Source organism: Odontesthes bonariensis, chromosome 21 (genome assembly GCF_027942865.1).
Source record: "Odontesthes bonariensis isolate fOdoBon6 chromosome 21, fOdoBon6.hap1, whole genome shotgun sequence".
In the NCBI taxonomy this organism is placed as follows: domain Eukaryota; kingdom Metazoa; phylum Chordata; class Actinopteri; order Atheriniformes; family Atherinopsidae; genus Odontesthes; species Odontesthes bonariensis.
In genome coordinates, this window is record NC_134526.1 from 13,679,277 (window position 1) to 13,696,276 (window position 17,000).

Sequence of the window (17,000 nt, forward strand, 5' to 3'; positions counted from 1 at the left end):
GGGAAAATCATTTGCTTTTTTGTGTGCTGCACACACTTGGGATGCGTTGCAACACACATGAAAACCTAACCAGTTAAAGCTTACCTATTGTTTTTTGTTTTTTTTTGGATTAATTGGATTCATTCTACTAAACTAGTCTCTCGACAGAAGTGGAAATAAGGGCATTCCCTTAATAATTTCCTGAGGTTTGTTTGAATAAAACACTTAAATATCAAGTAAAAGACTAATTATGCAGTAAAAATAAAAAGAAACTTCTTCTGATAATGTTATTATAAAATAATTGCTAGTTTATTAATCCACATGAGGCAACACCTGCTTGTAAGGTTAGATAAGAATGAGAACACAGCACTACGTCGCCAAAACCTGTGGACAATGTAATGTCTTCACTGATATGTTCTTAATCAAAAAGATAAAGCAGAAAATAGATAATAAATAAAGACTCATCACCATGAATCCTTGTAATTAGCATTTATCTACTTAAACAAATAATAAAATAAAATAAAATAACATCAATGACAACATGTCGCAAAGCCTAACCTTTCTGACATGTTCTATCTCTAGAAATAATACCTCATTACTTTTGCATGGCAGATAAAAAGCCTTTATGTTGATATTCTTCATCTTTTTTAATAAAGTGCTTTAACACCAGCCATAGATGACACAAAGTGATGTACATCTGACATGAATGAGATAAAAACATCCAAATGATAAATAAAAGCAATAGTAATAATAAAATAATATACCGGTAAGCATTCAATATAAGCAAGAAAAGTCATTAAGGTAAAAATCCATTTCAAACAATAAAAGCAAAAGTAAGATCGAGTCTCAAGCTTGGTTAAAAGGCCAGTGAGTAAAAGTGGGTTATAAGTATACATGATTATTAATTTTCTGTCCTTTAAAAGTACTCAGAAGCTTCATGAATGTCATTTATTTTTGGTGAAGCTGGCACATCCGAGCCTTCATTGAGCACGTGAATGCAGCAGTCCCGCTGTAGCTAGGGTGTGACGTCACGTGCAGAGCAACCAGGGCTGCTGAAGCAGCGTCACGGCGAAGCGCAGTCCACATTCTGCGGAGAACTGGGAGCTCCGCGCGCCCCGGCCGAGTCTGAAAAAAACGCATTTATCTCTCTGAACCTTCCAAGAAAAGAAGAAGAGACCCCCCCCCCCCACAACCCCTGGAGCAAAACGAAGAGGACCGGGGCACATGGAAACGCTATGTGGCCGGAAAGACGGCGTCGGACTTTACCATAGTTTCACTCGAGTAAAGAGGCAAAGTGAGGCGAGATAAATATGCTCACCCCGATGCTGGCCTCAGTGCTGCCTCTGCTCCTTCTGTGCCGGATTTCTTTCTGCCAGTACTCAAGCGACCAGTGCAGCTGGAAGGGCAGGTAAGGTTCACTGACTTGTTTTTTTTTTTTTGTTTGATACCAGCTGAAACTAACGATTAAATGAATCTAACCTAATTGGTTTGAAGGTAAGTGAGCTGTTGGCGGTAACCTGAATGACTGACCGAAACTCAACGCACTGCGGTGATGAAGCGGTGCAATGAGACGAACAAATTCCAACAAGTTGGCCGCAGATATGAAAGGAAAAACTTTCTAGTTTAGGTTCCGAAACGCGTGTTTTTTGTGCCTGTGTTGTTATTAGAAAGGCTTGGCAAAAAATGTCTGATAGTAAATATGTACTAACTGTATTTTGGAATACTAAAATGGTGCAGATTTAAACACTGAATTTGTACTTATTACATCTACTCTAACGCAATCTTTGAATCTCAGGTACACTTATTCTTATTTTGCTGTGCATTTGAATTCGGTTCTTGCTTTTTGCAACTCGGTTAATATCCACCACAACAAAAGAAAAGAATAACACTTATAAAAACAAACTTTATATCTCACAAACACAAACTTTTATATATAAAACTGCGTATTTTTGACTGGTTCTTAACCTTCAAGCAGACTATACTGAGCACTCTAATCTTTCATCACACATCTGCTGAAATCTGTTTTGCACTTGAGCGCTCTGACTCAAATAGTGTGGTTTTGCTTTTCATCTACCAACCAGGAGGGGCAGGCGATGCTTTGAGCTTCCAACCAATAATCTGTTGTTCATTAGTGAGACTCTTGACTAATCTTCTTTAATTGCATGCAGAAGTGATGAAGTTAAAAAGGACTTAATTAGAGGCATGCTGAGGAGAGTCTGGTTAAGAGGCTTCAGCTGCATATGCTCAACATGTGCCATGGGTTACTTTAGATCTATGGCAAATTTGAATTTCAGCATCTCATTTTCAGGAAACTGGGCGTTTCTCCTCCAGAGTCAAACCGCGAGCTTGGCATGCGCATGCCGATGGCTTCCTGCCTCTGGCTTTGCCACAGAGTGACTGACTGACACACAGGAGTTTTCAAACCCTGACCAGGCATTAACTTGTGGAGGGAGTCATTTGGTCATGCTGGCGCCAGAGTCCGAAGTGCTGCCCGGACAAGTCTCTTCCACTCTCTTTGGTGGCTTGAAAGCAAGGGGAGGTTCAGTGCGTGACCTGCATTTGCACTTGCATACAGCGGGCCCAGCTACTGTTGCTGCTGTTGTCTTGCCCAGAAGCCCCTGTGTCTCTCCATTTATCCACTTCTGCCTCCAAACTCTTCCCAAAGGCAGCCTGCCAGTGGTGCGTTTTGCCAACGCTCTGGGCGGAACAATGTGGTATGGGGAGTGTGTTGGAGCTGAGGTCATTTTGGCTGCTCCGGCTCGTGACTGGTCATGCAGCCAGTCTTGCGCACGGCCTTAATGCTTTATGAGGAATGTGTTCTAATGTCCTTACAGTGTGCCAGAGGTTTCAACCATGGTCAGTCAATTCAGGCTACGAATGAGCAGCTAGTCATTTTGAAACTGGCTCATCAATCTCAATGCACTGCATAAGGGAGAACCACTTCATTCTGAGTTTTCTTTCTTTCTCCTAGTGGTCTGACCCATGAAGGCCACACCAGGGATGTGGAGCAGGTGTACCTCCGTTGCTCACAGGGCTCTCTGGAGTGGCTTTATCCCACAGGAGCCATCATTGTCAACCTCCGACCCAACATGGTGTCTCCCTCCGCTGCTCGCCTGTCCGTCTGCATCAAACCCTCCACAGACTCCAGCGGCACAAACATCTACCTGGACCGCAATGGCCAGCTGCGGTTACTGCTGCGCGAGCAGGACCAAGCTCAGGGCAAGGTGCACTGCTTCAGCATTCGCGAGGGGGCGCTCTTCATCGAGGCCGTCCCACACATGGACATCAGCCGGCGGATTACAGCGTTCCAGTACGAGCTGGTCAACGACAGGCTGAGAGCAGAGGCCAACTCACTCAGTGGTAAGATACATTATGCTATGACTTCTCTCTATTACAATAATGATAATAAATGTGTGGGTTGCTGACCTGTATTGTGTTTAAGTAGTCATTAGTTTTTATTGATTCTCTCTGGGACTGAGTTCCTTTGTCCCTGTGGTGTGTATTGAGCACTAAATGCAGCCATCTGCTGGTGGAGTCCTTTACTGGATTCTAATGGTAGGAAACTCAACACTCCCTCTAGCAAGCTACTTGCTCTAAAGCCAAAATCAATTCCTCTGCTGGCATTGTTTGTGTGTTTTAGTTTTGGGAAAATAGATTTCCTATTAAACTTTGGCTGAGTGTTAGGCTTCAGAATCTGAAGTCTTACTAAAACCTTTCTTTTTCAAGAGAAAGTGTAAATATCACCTCTCTGTGCAGTCTTCATCTGAATTGAGAATACTCCTCTGTGAGCCTTAATTGTTTTTATTGTGTGTAAAGGAGCACAGCCAAACTCAGGGCCTCCAATGAAAAACAGTCATGTATTTTCACGCAGCGTACCTGCCAGACCTGCACAGTTTCAAGCTGCGCAACTGTGAAAGCAACAGTGTTGTTTTTTCCACCTAAAGCAAAATATGAGCAGAATCAGGCCCACATCTGTTTTTACGGCTCTCTGGCTTCACGTATCCACATCCTGCGTTATTTTCTGGCACTGCGCACAGAGGGAGAAGGTTCAAAGTAGAGGAGTGAGTGTGCAGTTGTTTTGACCACATCTCTGTAGTATAATCTGGTGCTGTAATGTGGCCTGAGATGCACGGGATGATTCACAAAGACAGTGGTCTCGTGTCATGTGAGGCCTGGACGGGTGGATTGATTGCTGCTTTGCTTCCTCTCATCTTCTTTGCTCACTCTCTTTCCTCTTCACTCTGACCTGCTGTGCTGGGATTGAGTTGCTCACCATCACACTGGAATGTATCTCCAACCAGATGTTGGGAGGAACTTCTAGAAGCATATAGGCTTGTTTTTCTCCCCACTCTTTCTTTTCATGCTGTCATTCCCTCAGCCTCCCTTTCAGCTCACTTAAATTATTCTCCTTTTCCTCTCCCTCAGCATCACTATTTCCTACCTCTTGATTTTTTTTTCGTGTCTATTTATCATTTTGGTATTTTTCTTTTCATTCCTCTCCCCTTCATACATCTTCCCTCTTTCCTGCTGGTTGTTTGAAGTGGTTTTTGTCCGTGCTGAGTAGTATTAGCAAGTTGTGCTCCATTAAAGTGGAATGCATCTGGGCCCAGATGTTGTAGGGACACTGCAATGTGGCTCTGCACCCCTCCTTTACTGCTCCTCCCATATTTCCTCCATCTTTGCCTCTGTGAAGTGGTTCTGATCAGAGTGGCGCTGCATGTGCACGAGCCAGACAAAGATGCTGACTCGGCTCTTGGCCCATTCCTGTGGTTCTGTTTCATGTTTGACATGTGGGCCCCGGTTGGCTCTGCTCTGGAGGAAAGCAAACACTTCTTGGTTCTTTGTTTAGGCCTGGGCTCGCTACTCTGCCTGATGCAATGGCAGTATGTAGGCTCACTTCAAAGTGAGCATGCACTCTGCTCCAGGCGAGGTCGGCCTCTTAAGTCTCCTGACCGTCCAGCTGTTCTTAAGCCATCCAGCCTTGTGGCTGTTTGACCCCTGATCTGCCTAGTGATCTCGCCGCGCCTTGTGTTTCTGCACTAGCTGACCTTAAACATGCTCACCATTCACCCCTGCACTTTTTCATAGAAAAAGTAGCTTTGAATGAGCCTAAACTCGCCTAATAAAAATAACACAAGGCACACATCTCTTTAGAATTGAGGGTAATGCGTTATTTTTTTAACGCATTTTTAACATGACAAATCTTTACAGCAGGTCATATAAAGTCAGGTGGTTTCCAGTGCACACAAGCCACCTGAATTAACACTTTCAATCATCCTGCTCCTACTTTGTGGACAGAAAACCACTTGTGCCCCACCCTCAGCCCAGAGCTGACTAGCCCCTCTATCTGCTCCACTCCTCCTCTCCCCACCTGCTCCTAAGTGCCTCTCTGCCACTGAGGAAAACCACATCAGGTCGAGGGCTAATAAAGGCATTTGGGCTCAGCCAGCCGCAGGACCACCTGAGTCAACTAATTATTGCTCTCATTTAGGGCCCTTTCTTCTACTATAAAACAGTTTGGAGGTGGGTTGTTGGAGTTTCTGCTCTACAGCCACCGGCCAAAGGTGAAACACCGCCTGAGGCAGTTTAAAAAAAAAAAAAAAAAGTTTTATCTTTGTTAGAGGCAGTTTAAATTCACTAAGTATTTGCCCTCTAGTAATGAGAGCGTGCCCCCTTCTTGGACATTTGAAATATGAGATATGTATGAAATTGGCTTACTGCCTCCTCTCTGAAGGGATTTTCACTTTTAAGGTTGTTAAGAACTTGACTTGATGTTCTAGTTAATATGTAGTCCCAGCAGCCCGGCGGGATTGCGAACAGATCTTAGCCTCTCCTCATCTTACTGCACTGCTTATCCTCTTCATCTGGTTCGTGTTTGTCACGCAGTGTCAGGGGGTTCCTGTTGTGGCGTGGACGCTGACCTAAAGGCCCCCATGAGCATTGAACAGACACATAGGCATGCACGTACACTCATAAATGTTTTTGAGAAGCAGTGCTTAAGTTGCTTTTGCGATCGGTGGTACACGCAGATACATTTGGTTTGAAATTCATAACTCGTGACAGTTAAATCCTGCTCTGCCTTTTTAAAACAAATAATCCTCTGTTAGAATGGAAAATTCTACAACTCTTATGTGTGGCTGGTCCAGCCACAGTTGTGTGTTTGTGTCAGAAACATTTGTGCCAAACAGATCATGCACTTTTCTGTTTGTTTGAAGAGCTTTCCCAAAGTTTTAAATGATTATTTTTTATTATTTCTACCTAGCACCCTGTCAGCCTTGCAGTGATGCCGAGATGCTTCTAGCTGTCTGTACAAATGACTTTGGTGAGTAACAGTCCAGCTGCAAATAGTTACAGGTTTCCTGCTGAAGCATGGTGACAAAAAAAGTCTAGTGAAAACACCACACTGTTTAGCATGATATCTAGCTGTTTCCAGCATCTAAATCTGGCTTTCCTGCTTTGTTTTTCCAGTGGCACGGGGCAGTATTAAGAAGGTCGACCAGGAGGAGGATCACTCATCTGTCACTGTGGCGATCAGTCGCCTCTACAGACAGAAGACCCGTGTCTTTGCATCTGGGGGTGTGAGGGTACGGAGCTGGACAGGTCACATCAAGATGCCCCTTCAGTGTGGGGTGAAATCTGGAGAAGGAGATTTCCTGTTCACTGGGACTGTGAGGTTTGGGGAGGCCTGGATGGGCTGCGCCCCTCGCTATAAAGACTTCCTGCGGTTGTATCAAGAGGCACAGCTGCAGGGGACCAACCCCTGCCATGTGGACACTGACTGACTGGTGTACCTGCCCTCGTTTGAAAACAGAGCAAGTGCTCATTGAGTTGGGAATAGAGCCGAACCGAGAGCTCACGCTGAGTAGGGAAACTGACAAACAGACTGACCCAGTGGCAGACTCATTCCTTTCCTGCTGTCCTGTGAATCTTTTTGGGAGAATGGACAAAGCTCCTAAATGTTGCCACGCAGTGCTCTGTTTTCAAAGCTGATACAAACATGGAATGTGTTCAGACTGTGTTCTCACACATGAGGAACTGCAAAGTTTTAAATGTAGCAAAACTCCATTTGATTTTTATGTGTATAAAATGTGAATGACTATTGTACATTTTGAAGCTGTGTGTTTTTGTAAAAAAAAAAGAGAAAGGAAAAAAAAAAGAAAGAAAAGCTTGATGTACAGATCCGAATTAGTTTCCTCAGATAAATGTATAAAGTGAAAGCCTCTTATTTTGTTAAAAAATATATTTGCAATTTAATGCCTGAGTTTGGGTTTTTGTTCAGGCTGTACAATTGTGGAAAAAAAAGAGGGAGGGGGGGGGGGGGGGGTTGTTGCCCGTTGAATAAAATCTTTTATTCCTTTCCGTAATGTCCATGTCTGTGATGTTTACACACTAAACTCATAATTATCCAGGTTGTAAAATGTAGCAAGCCCTCATGAGTCAATGTGAAAAATTCTTTCTATCAGTTAAAAAAATGATGTTTCTGTTAACCAATTGGTTTTGCCAATTTGGGTTTTTGACTTTTAGGTAAAAAAAAAAAGATTCTTCATGGATAAGCAGAAGCACAGTTTATGTTAAATACACAAATTCTGGAATTATTTATAAAATAAAAAGCATATTAGCGGATTGTGGAAATAAGTGCAGCCCCAAGTACTGCATCTTACACTTAATCTATTTTGACCGAAATATTTTAGAGGCATGTGATGTGCAGTTTCAGGTCAGATTATTTAGCACCCGCAGATGATTCAACCAGGTTCTTTTTCACCATGGTCTCTACTGGAATAAAAACACTACCATACGATGTGAATTAGCTTCTTCACCTCAGTCCTGAGCTGGAACTGACTGCCAGAGGTACAGCGAGATTGATATCAGAGTCAGGGTGGATTCCTCTGCTTCGGTTCCTGTGGTGGCTGTGTGTCAAGGTCAATGTGAAAGGCCTCTTTGTTCTAGCGCAGCGGCCCAGTATGAGCGAGAGGTCTGAAGACGGACCTGAATGCAGCCCTGTGACTGGGCATGCAGCATAAAGTAGCACTCTCCAACCACACTCCTAATTTTGATCGGCATGTAAACTGCTGCTCGAGCTTCCTGTTTAAATGAAGGCCTGTCATTTTCATGAGCTCAAATAAAACACAGGAAAGGAACCAATCGGGTTACAGAGGCTCTTAGTGGTGCTTTTAAAATGACATCCAGTTCATAGCCATGGCTCTTTTTGTCTGCCTTTTCACTTAAACGGAAACGCACCTAGAATGTCTTTCAGTAAGTTGCCCCACATAGACAATTGCTTTTCCAGACCGAGCAGTGCATTGAATTGACTGTCTGAATTCCAGCTGACAGCCAGACGTCCTGGAATTACTGGGAAATGCAAACAGAGTTTCTATGGCAACGATGCCTCACTGTGAACCTTTTCGTCCTCAGCCTCTGGCTTTCAGACCGGGAGTGTCAGAGGTGGAGGAGTTGGAACATTCTTCCCAGTTTTCTTACGTTTTTAAGACCAAACGCTAAATTGGTTCTGTTAAATAAATGAGTAAATAACTGATAATTAAAATATCTATTATTGAAGAACTAATGACCCATGGGAAGTGTAACTGGTGCCATCACACCATATAGTTGCATCATTAGAAAAGACTTGTCAGTAAAGCATTAGTATGCTGCACGCACACAAGTACCTCAAAACACTATTCTTCAGAACTATTTTCATAAAGCAAATACAAAGTCTCTTTCATAATCTAATGTTAGTGCACCTCAAAGCTGAATGCTTACCAAAGACTAACTGAGTTGTGTTGTTTTTTTTGGTAGGGATCTCATGGCTGTGGAGAAGTTTAGTATTAATTAAGCATAACTAATAAGCTGAGTAAAATTTCTTGGCCTTAACAATGTTCTCTTTTTTTCTGCCATGACTCTTCCATCTAAAATCAAGATTGAGTAGAGCCCAGAAGTTGTTTATTGGGTGTAAATTAGGTGAGAAGGAGGCCAGGTTATTATTCAGTCATTGTTGAGGCTTTCTTCGCTGGTATGCCAAGCAGTGGAGTGCTTGGATGCATGTAAGACATGCATAAACATGGCTAGTTTAGAGCTGTGGACTTTCTCCTGGATGTTAATCACTTTGGACTTCACCTTTCCTCAATACATGCAAACATATTAACTAAAAATTATTAGACACAATGGACAATCAAGTTAATATAAAGTTTGGAAATGTGAAATATGTAAAGAAATTAGATAAATTCAACATAATCACTCGACTAACAATTATGTATGCAATACAGACAAGTCTTGTGTTTAGACAAAATCATACTAATAATCTCGATCTGTTGCCTTTTATAGTTAAAGTTTATAGTTAGCTACAGATCATTTTATTTCCAGGCTGTTGTCATGAATACTACATGTTTGATAACACCTCAGCAGAAGTTGTTGTTCAAAAGTCATTTTTTCCAAGTCCAAGTCAAGTCTCAAGTCTTTGTATTTGAGTCCAAGTCAAGTCTCAAATGACTGAAATGAACGTTCTATCATTAGACACATACCATTTGGTCTAGATAAGACTGCATTGCTGTACGTTATGGCATGAAAGCATGTACTGTATTATCAATATATGTAATATCATTATACACTGCAGGATCAAAATTGATCCAAGCATGGTCACTTAAGGGGGCTATTTCAATTCAGTGTGAAGAAACGCCACGAAAGCTTGTTTGAAGTATATAAATGTATTTGGAAATATGTGTGTTTGCTCTGCAGGATACATTAACAGACACAAACTTCTCATGCATAACATTTTTCAGCTCAATTTCAGTGCATTTTTCAGCTTTTTTGACAGTGTCAACCTGGAATTTTATCAGGTGTCCCTGAAATTGTAAAAGTAGGCTATTTTAAAACAGCAATTAGATTTATGTTAAACTACATCCACGTAGACTTGGCTTAGCAATTCATTTGGTAACTGTTAACCTTGGCTACTTAACCAAAGTCCCTCCCAAATTTCACAGGCTGCTGCAGATAAATCATCGACGCCGTGTAGTGAACAATGAAGCTATAATCTGCATATAGTTTACAGCACTGTTTACTTTGATTAGTTTGCTAGTACCTGTCGCTAAGTTTCCCTTTCACATTACAAAGAGACTGCATATCCTTGTGATGAAGTTGGATGTAGTTGAGCGGGCATCATTTATCCTGATACCACACACTTTGCAAGTGGCCGTTCGCTTGTTTGCTGTCTGCGTGAACGCTTTATGACCAAATGTGACAACATATGGCATAGTTCCAGATGAGCTTGACGTTGCCATGGTTACAGTAGTTTTGATATCAGTGGCTGCACGCATGCGTGAGGCTATGTTGCGCTCAGCCTACCATCAGCCTGGTCATACATCAGAATTAATGAAATAAAGATCAGAAACAATAATTTCACGAAATGAAGATTGTTTACGAGTCCCAAACCTCGAGTCCAAGTCAAGTCTTTTGAGGGCAAGTCTGAAGTCAAGTCTCGAGTCTTTACGTGCGACTCAAGTCCCCATCTCTGCCCTTCAGAGGAATATGTTTTATTAAGTATTATCATTATGTTATTAGGGTCAGCCTGTTACACACGCAATCAGTTGAAACTTCATAGGTCAGGTCAGATATTTTTGCAATAAAAGATGAGAAAACTCAGTCTACAGCAGACACGCATGTGTAGAGTCTTTGTGCTGCCTGTGTGATTCGGCCACAGATCATCACTGCATGGTCATCTTGAGGAAAGAATTATAAGAGAGAAAGAAAAAAAGAGCACTGTTGAAAACTGCAGCCACGACAGAGTGCGGTCACTTGGCAAATAGAGGGGCAGTTGAGTTAAAGAGCAGGAGAACCCCAGCAGTGAGAGGAGGCCTCAGAGCTTAGTGTAGTGGCTGATATTTCATGCCTCTTTGGGAAGTGCTGGAATGTGGAGAATGTGTTGACTTCACACACATGCATGTGCAGCCCAAATCCCCCCAGACACCGCTGCCTTGATTAGCTGGAATCAATAGAGTCTCTGTGGTTTTTCTTTGTGTGTAAGTATGTGTTAGTGTGTATGTCTGCGCTGTGCGCGTGGCCCTAACCTCAGCACACATAAACACACCACCCCAGCAGCCAGATAGCCGCCACCCACACTGAGCCACAAGTCACTGTGCAGCTGCAGTCCTGACACCTCTGATCTGACACAATGCCACCCTGACATTTCTGCATTGTGGTGCTTACATGCTTCGAATAGTCTAGAATTGGACCTTATTTTCCTCAGCGATAAGACGGAACAACCCTTCTATCTTAGTATTTCTAATCATTCTTATTTCTTGCAAAACTCACTTTAGTTTAGGATTACAGGATCCATCCATTGTCTTGTGTTTGTCAGCCAAACTGTAGAAGGGAGACTATGTGATCTAAAATGGTTTGATTTGGTTTACTTCAAGATTTCTGTATTTTTGTTATACTTTGGAAGCTTGTGTTTATTCTTTGCAAAAAAATTTTGTTCAGTAGATCAATCTATCTCACATCTATGGAGAGATGACCTGCCGTTGCTCACATAAGATTTTCTCCATTGCCCTTTTCTGGAGGGCTTTGGTTGTCCTGCTTTGTGCTTTAAAATACTCACGATGCCTCACAGTCCTCAGGTCAGGGACCACATAAATCCCCACTTTATCTTCTTCAAAAACTATGGTGTGATTATCGCAGTGTGGGATTACAGTGGGATTATTGTCAGAATGGAAAAGTTACCTCCACGCTTCATGGGCACTTTGAGAGTCCAGGCATTACACAATGGACCACATTTGATCCAAACCATGTAATTTTGCTTTTATCAGTCCAAAGAATGTACAGCCAATATTCATCAGGCTTCTATACCATACTACACACCATTTTGAGGGAAAGACTACTCTCCACAAGAAGTGAAGTCACTCGTGATTTTACTCTCAGTTTGAGAAAGATAGAGATATGAATGTCAACAGGCAACAAAAGGACCTCTCAGAGTGCTTATGAATCCCTAGAGGGTTATGAGTTTCAGTCATGAAATGCCTTACAGCCGCCTCCTTGGCTCCGCCTCCCGCAGCAAAGCAGCATGCTGGATTAAGGACAAGAGTGTTGGGTGTCTTCGGCAAAATGCAGTTGTGGGGTCACATCATGGGTCTCCATGTCTCAATATCAGGTATCAAAGAGGATTGGGGGATTTGTGCCCCAACTGAGAAAATGTGTAGTGTGCATGAGGTAAACCAGACGTGGTCATTTTGAGATGTTTTGGTGATCAGAGTCAATTAGTTTTGGATGATGGTAGCCTGTTAAGACGTTTTGTCTTAAAATTGACTTTTGGGATCACATCCAGTAGAAAATTTACAATAACACTTGCCAAAATGAAAATAGAGTTCTTGCATGTGATGAAAATAAATAAATAGATAACATACAGCTAAGCTTTATCGTGCAGATTCTTCGGTCTGGGCTGATGTCTGTATTGTGTCTAATTATTTCTGTTTGTGAATAGTGATTTGATGCTGAAGTCTGCTCCTACGAGACTGACTTCTTCTCCCTTTTGTCCTATGCCGTCTTCTTTCTCAATGAGTGAATGTGTGCCGCTGTGGTCTGCTCACATGGCCCCAAGAGATCAGCGCTGGGATGCCCTATTCGCTCAGCAAACACGCTAATGTCCTCCAGAGTGGGGGTTCCTGCTCCATGAAGCTTCAGAGAGCCCTCCAATGATCAGCAGCATAATAAGAAAGCAGACTTTGGCTTGGAGGGCACCAAGCAAACATGCAGCAAATGGCACTTTTATTTACTTGCCTTCACATCCCCTCCCCCAACAACCTTCATTTACTGGGATCTGCAGTGGCTTTTCCAGCAGCCCCATGGCAACAGCAAGCCTTGTCAACAGGGGTGAAACTTTCTCATGATGTCACCATGATTATGAAGCCCCACAAACTGTTATATTCTTCCATACACAACACAATTTGTGGTTTTCAGCATGAAGGCCAACCTTAAACTGGTAAGAAGGATCAGATTTTGATTTGTTGGCTCGCATCATCAGCAGCATTGTAAAATGGTACGACACATTGTTGAAGGAATCATTACAGAAACATTTACAAATCTAAATAACAAAAGCTCATCCTGTCTCTAACCCTAACTTGGCTCAATCTTGGCAGTGAATGAGTGTGTTGTTGTGTGCTCTATACAACCTGTCATTCATCAACTCTAGCCTCTTGTCTGATTGTGACAATGCAATCTGCCCAGGCCCCATCGCTCTCAGGGCTGTCAGAAGGATAGTCAGAGAACCAGATCTGCTGTGTGCACAGTCCAATGAGCACCAGTGGATTTTCCTTGCTGCATGACTCCACCTTGGCAACTGGACCAACCCCCTTTGACCTCTGACCTGGGCTGTGGCCTTTGGATGACGGAAAGAGATGGGGGGGTGGGTCCAAATTCAGCCATTAGACTCTGGAGTAGACAGGGCCATGCCCTTCAGTCTCCAAAGGAAACACGCATCTTTGGGCAATGTGAGGTGAAAAAGATTATCAGCCAATGGTGTGACGGGTGCGGAGCGTGATAGATTGTGTAATTGAACATGTGACATTTGATGGATGTCCAAATTAGGGGAATAATAGGCTGTGTGAGGGATAGGTAGGAAGTGAACACTTAGATTTTAACACAGGAGCGGATGTGAGCTGTTTGCTTTTAGGACGGAGAATGATGGATCGATTTGCAGAGGAGGGCGACTGAGCAAAAAGGGAACAGATGCATCCTTCTTTTGATTAATATGCAAACATCAGTCCTTATCTTCATCTAGGAAGTTTCTACAATAAAAAAACTATCAAAAGTAATGTGACAACAATGAAAAAGAAAGATGTTCAAATTTACAAACCTGCCTCTTAATCAAGAGCAGGTTTACAACCATGCATCTGAACCAATTTACTACATAGAACATTCCTTAGATCAGGAGTTAAGACCGACTTCACATGCACTTATGTATTGAATAGCAAAAAAAGAGACAAGATTTAAATTGTAAGGAATAGAGGAAGATTAAGGTAATCAAAACAACAATTAAACTAGCTACTTTGTGCTTAAACCTTGCCAAAAACGTCTCCAGAAGTCTGGATTGAATCAGAGAATCACAGTGCAGCACACTCCCAATAGAATAAACACAAATTTAAAGCCAACAAACCATTTGCAAAACTATAAAAAAACAATTTATCTATGCCAACATGCCATCAATATGAAACTGACTCTGCTAAAATATTGATTGTGGGTTACCAACCTACCATGCCAAACAAGACTTAGGGGATTTAATTAAAACCATTACTTCTTGTAAAACAGTGTGCTGAGTTCTGAGCTATGGCAACAGTTATCAAGAAGACAAGTGTTGGCAACAGCTGAAAGCTCAGCTGGGCAGAGAATGGCTGAGGCAAGGGAAAGTAGAGCTTCAGGGGGTCACACACTCACATGTGCACATGTAGCTGTTTAATATAGAAACTTAGGCACAGGTGACAGCAAGAGACCTTCAATCAGAGGTGAGGAACCTGTTGGATTGCTCGCTTGTGTTGCAGAAAATTAAAGGCCTGATTAATCTGATGAACTCACAACAGTACAGGCCTAAAACCTGAAGTTGGCTTTGCTTCTATGGCTACTCACTGGCAACTTTTTTTCTCAATAAATAGGAAACATAAGTGGCCCTGTGATGGACTGGCGACCTGTTCAAGGTGTACCCCGCCTCTCACCCAATGACAGCTAAGATATTCATCCTATGAGGCCGCATGTTCTGGCTGCAGAATGGTCTCGACAAGTCCACCCAGATGCAGTGCCCATTGGTGACATAATGTGTAGATATGGGAGGATTATCACTGCTCTGCTGGGGAATGCATAGCATGCCTAAATGGAGAAATCTGAGAGGGTGTTGATGAGGGCACAGAAGCCTCAGTGTCGTGACAGTGAAACTTTGCTTCGCCCTGCAGGAAAATGTGAAGCTGGCTGAAAGACTAAAAGTCTTCCATGCAGCTGCACCAACCTACGTTATGTCGACTACTCTATACTTAAAAAGAAGAAGATTTGAACACCAAACTATAAATAAAAAAGTGAAGTAAAAGGAATATGGGATTTAAATGTTTTATCAACTAATTCAAAACTAATAACATACCATCAGTTTGTATGAAATGTATAAAAAACCATAAAAGGTTGTATCATGTCTCACAGTGTGTATATCATAGTGTGCATTAAAAAGTCTGATCCTAGTTTGTTTCTCATTAAATACTTATACTAATAAGATTTCTCCACAAGTCACAATACTGTCATCAAATATATTCAATCTTGATCAGCATGTTTGTTGGTCCATCTGAAAATAACTGTGAGGTCAAATTGAAACTGGGCCACAAACTAATGGGGTAAATTCATAGTAAACTATGTTGTACCAGAGACAAAAATAAAAAATAAATACTGTAAACAACTGCATTAAACACCATCTCCAAACGAAAGAGTTAAACCAGGTGGAGTTATTTCCTCATTTACAATTTACAGCTGATTTCTAGTGGCACACTTGCTCGTAGGGTTGTAAGCATTTGCTGCACTCCTCATGTGACAAGCTGTCACATTCATCATCGCAAGAAGCACAAGTAGCTGGAAAGACATCATGTGGGAAGAGATGGGTAGACACAGATGTAGGATATCCATTTTATGTGACGCATAAATGGCATTTCCTTAGCTGGTTACAAATAAACTGTCACAATGACAAAAAGTGTCACAAAATGCTCAAATTGTCATACGCGGTGGAATTTTTACCATTTTGTCGAAGCATGTTTTTCAGAGGGTAAACCGTCTGTGTCGACACGACTGCACATCGTTGCTGTTGGACTCCCTTTCCTTTTGGTGTTGACAATGACATGAGGGGGGGGGTAGCTCCAAATGAAATGATAGCTGCCAGCAGTATTTGGAAGAGATCATCATTTTGTAATTTTGTTTGTGTATTCAAACACATTAACAGCTTATATCTAATAAATCTGGTTAAAGTCCACCGTTAGATATCGATCAAATATAGAATCTCTTTATATATATAAAGGCTTTTTAAAGTTTGCATGTGTGCAAGTTTGAACTTTGGAGCTATAAATCGTGTACTCTCAATATGATCTCATTTGTTGAATGTGGGTGATCGTTTTGAATTCTTTTGCTGAATTTCCTTAGGCATCCATTGACCTGTAGACGATTTGAAGACCAGTTAAGATGTTCTTAAAATCCGCTTGTTTTATCCATCACAATGATCATCTGGAAACAATTTTGGTATTCTAAACAGAGCTTGAACACTGTTAAGCAGACTGCCTTGAATGCGTTTTTAGTGCATTTGATAACAATAATGTCACAGCCAGAAATGACAAGGACTTGGTGGATTGACTGGTTTACAGAAGGTTAACTATGAAGTAGAACTGGTTTTGTTTTGGTAGTAAAAAAAAGAAAGAAAAAAAAAGGTAGTTTAAAAATAAATAGATAAATAAAACTTTCACTTAATAGTAGAAATTAGTAGCAGGACAGCAATGGCCATATCAGGTGGTGGAGGACACCTTCAATCATCTGTTCCTCAAGAGTGTTGCTGCCCCCTACAGGAGGTATAAGTCTGCTAGTTGTTTTGTGCCACATTTTTAGTGAATCATCAAACGACAATTCCGGATAGGGCAGGATACATCTGTGCACGTCTTACTGTCAAGTCTGCCCCGACAAACTGAGAAACACACAGCATTAACCCAGAAACCAAGCCATAATAACAGGCCAGAAAGCAGGCTTTATGTTTTAAATCTCTCTCTGATCCCTGAGAGACTGCTCATATTTCCAGCTATGGTGAAAAGTACATTTATGCTGTAGTCATAACAAAGCCTGAACATGACTGACACTGCAAAATAAAAGGGCAGGATGATCATTTGTTCACGCACTGATGGATCACCTTAATCTGTCTAATGTGCGAGTGTACGGTTTGCATTATTACAATAAGGCAGTAATTTAGGTGCATGTGAAGCTACTTCTAACTACACATAAGTAAATACACAAATAGGAGAATGCTTCTGCCTTGC

The 17,000-nt window shown here is 41.9% G+C and overlaps 1 protein-coding gene across 1 annotated transcript; it reads left to right on the forward strand.

Moving 5' to 3' along the window:
* Positions 1-1,030: 1,030 nt before the first annotated feature.
* Positions 1,031-7,083, forward strand: metrnla (meteorin like, glial cell differentiation regulator a). The gene is made up of 4 exons (XM_075454194.1): positions 1,031-1,387; positions 2,951-3,339; positions 6,242-6,301; positions 6,448-7,083. Exons 1-4 carry the CDS (start codon positions 1,290-1,292, stop codon positions 6,759-6,761), a joined length of 861 nt encoding a protein of 286 aa, XP_075310309.1. The 5' UTR covers positions 1,031-1,289; the 3' UTR covers positions 6,762-7,083.
* Positions 7,084-17,000: the final 9,917 nt, after the last annotated feature.

Excerpts from the sequence above, each read along its gene's own strand:
- metrnla (XM_075454194.1), top strand. The coding sequence starts at position 1,290 with ATGCTCACCCCGATGCTGGCCTCAGTGCTGCCTCTGCTCCTTCTGTGC. Across the intron at positions 1,388-2,950 it reads CAGTGCAGCTGGAAGGGCAG|TGGTCTGACCCATGAAGGCC; the intron begins GTAAGGTTCACT and ends TCTTTCTCCTAG. Across the intron at positions 6,302-6,447 it reads TGTCTGTACAAATGACTTTG|TGGCACGGGGCAGTATTAAG; the intron begins GTGAGTAACAGT and ends TTGTTTTTCCAG.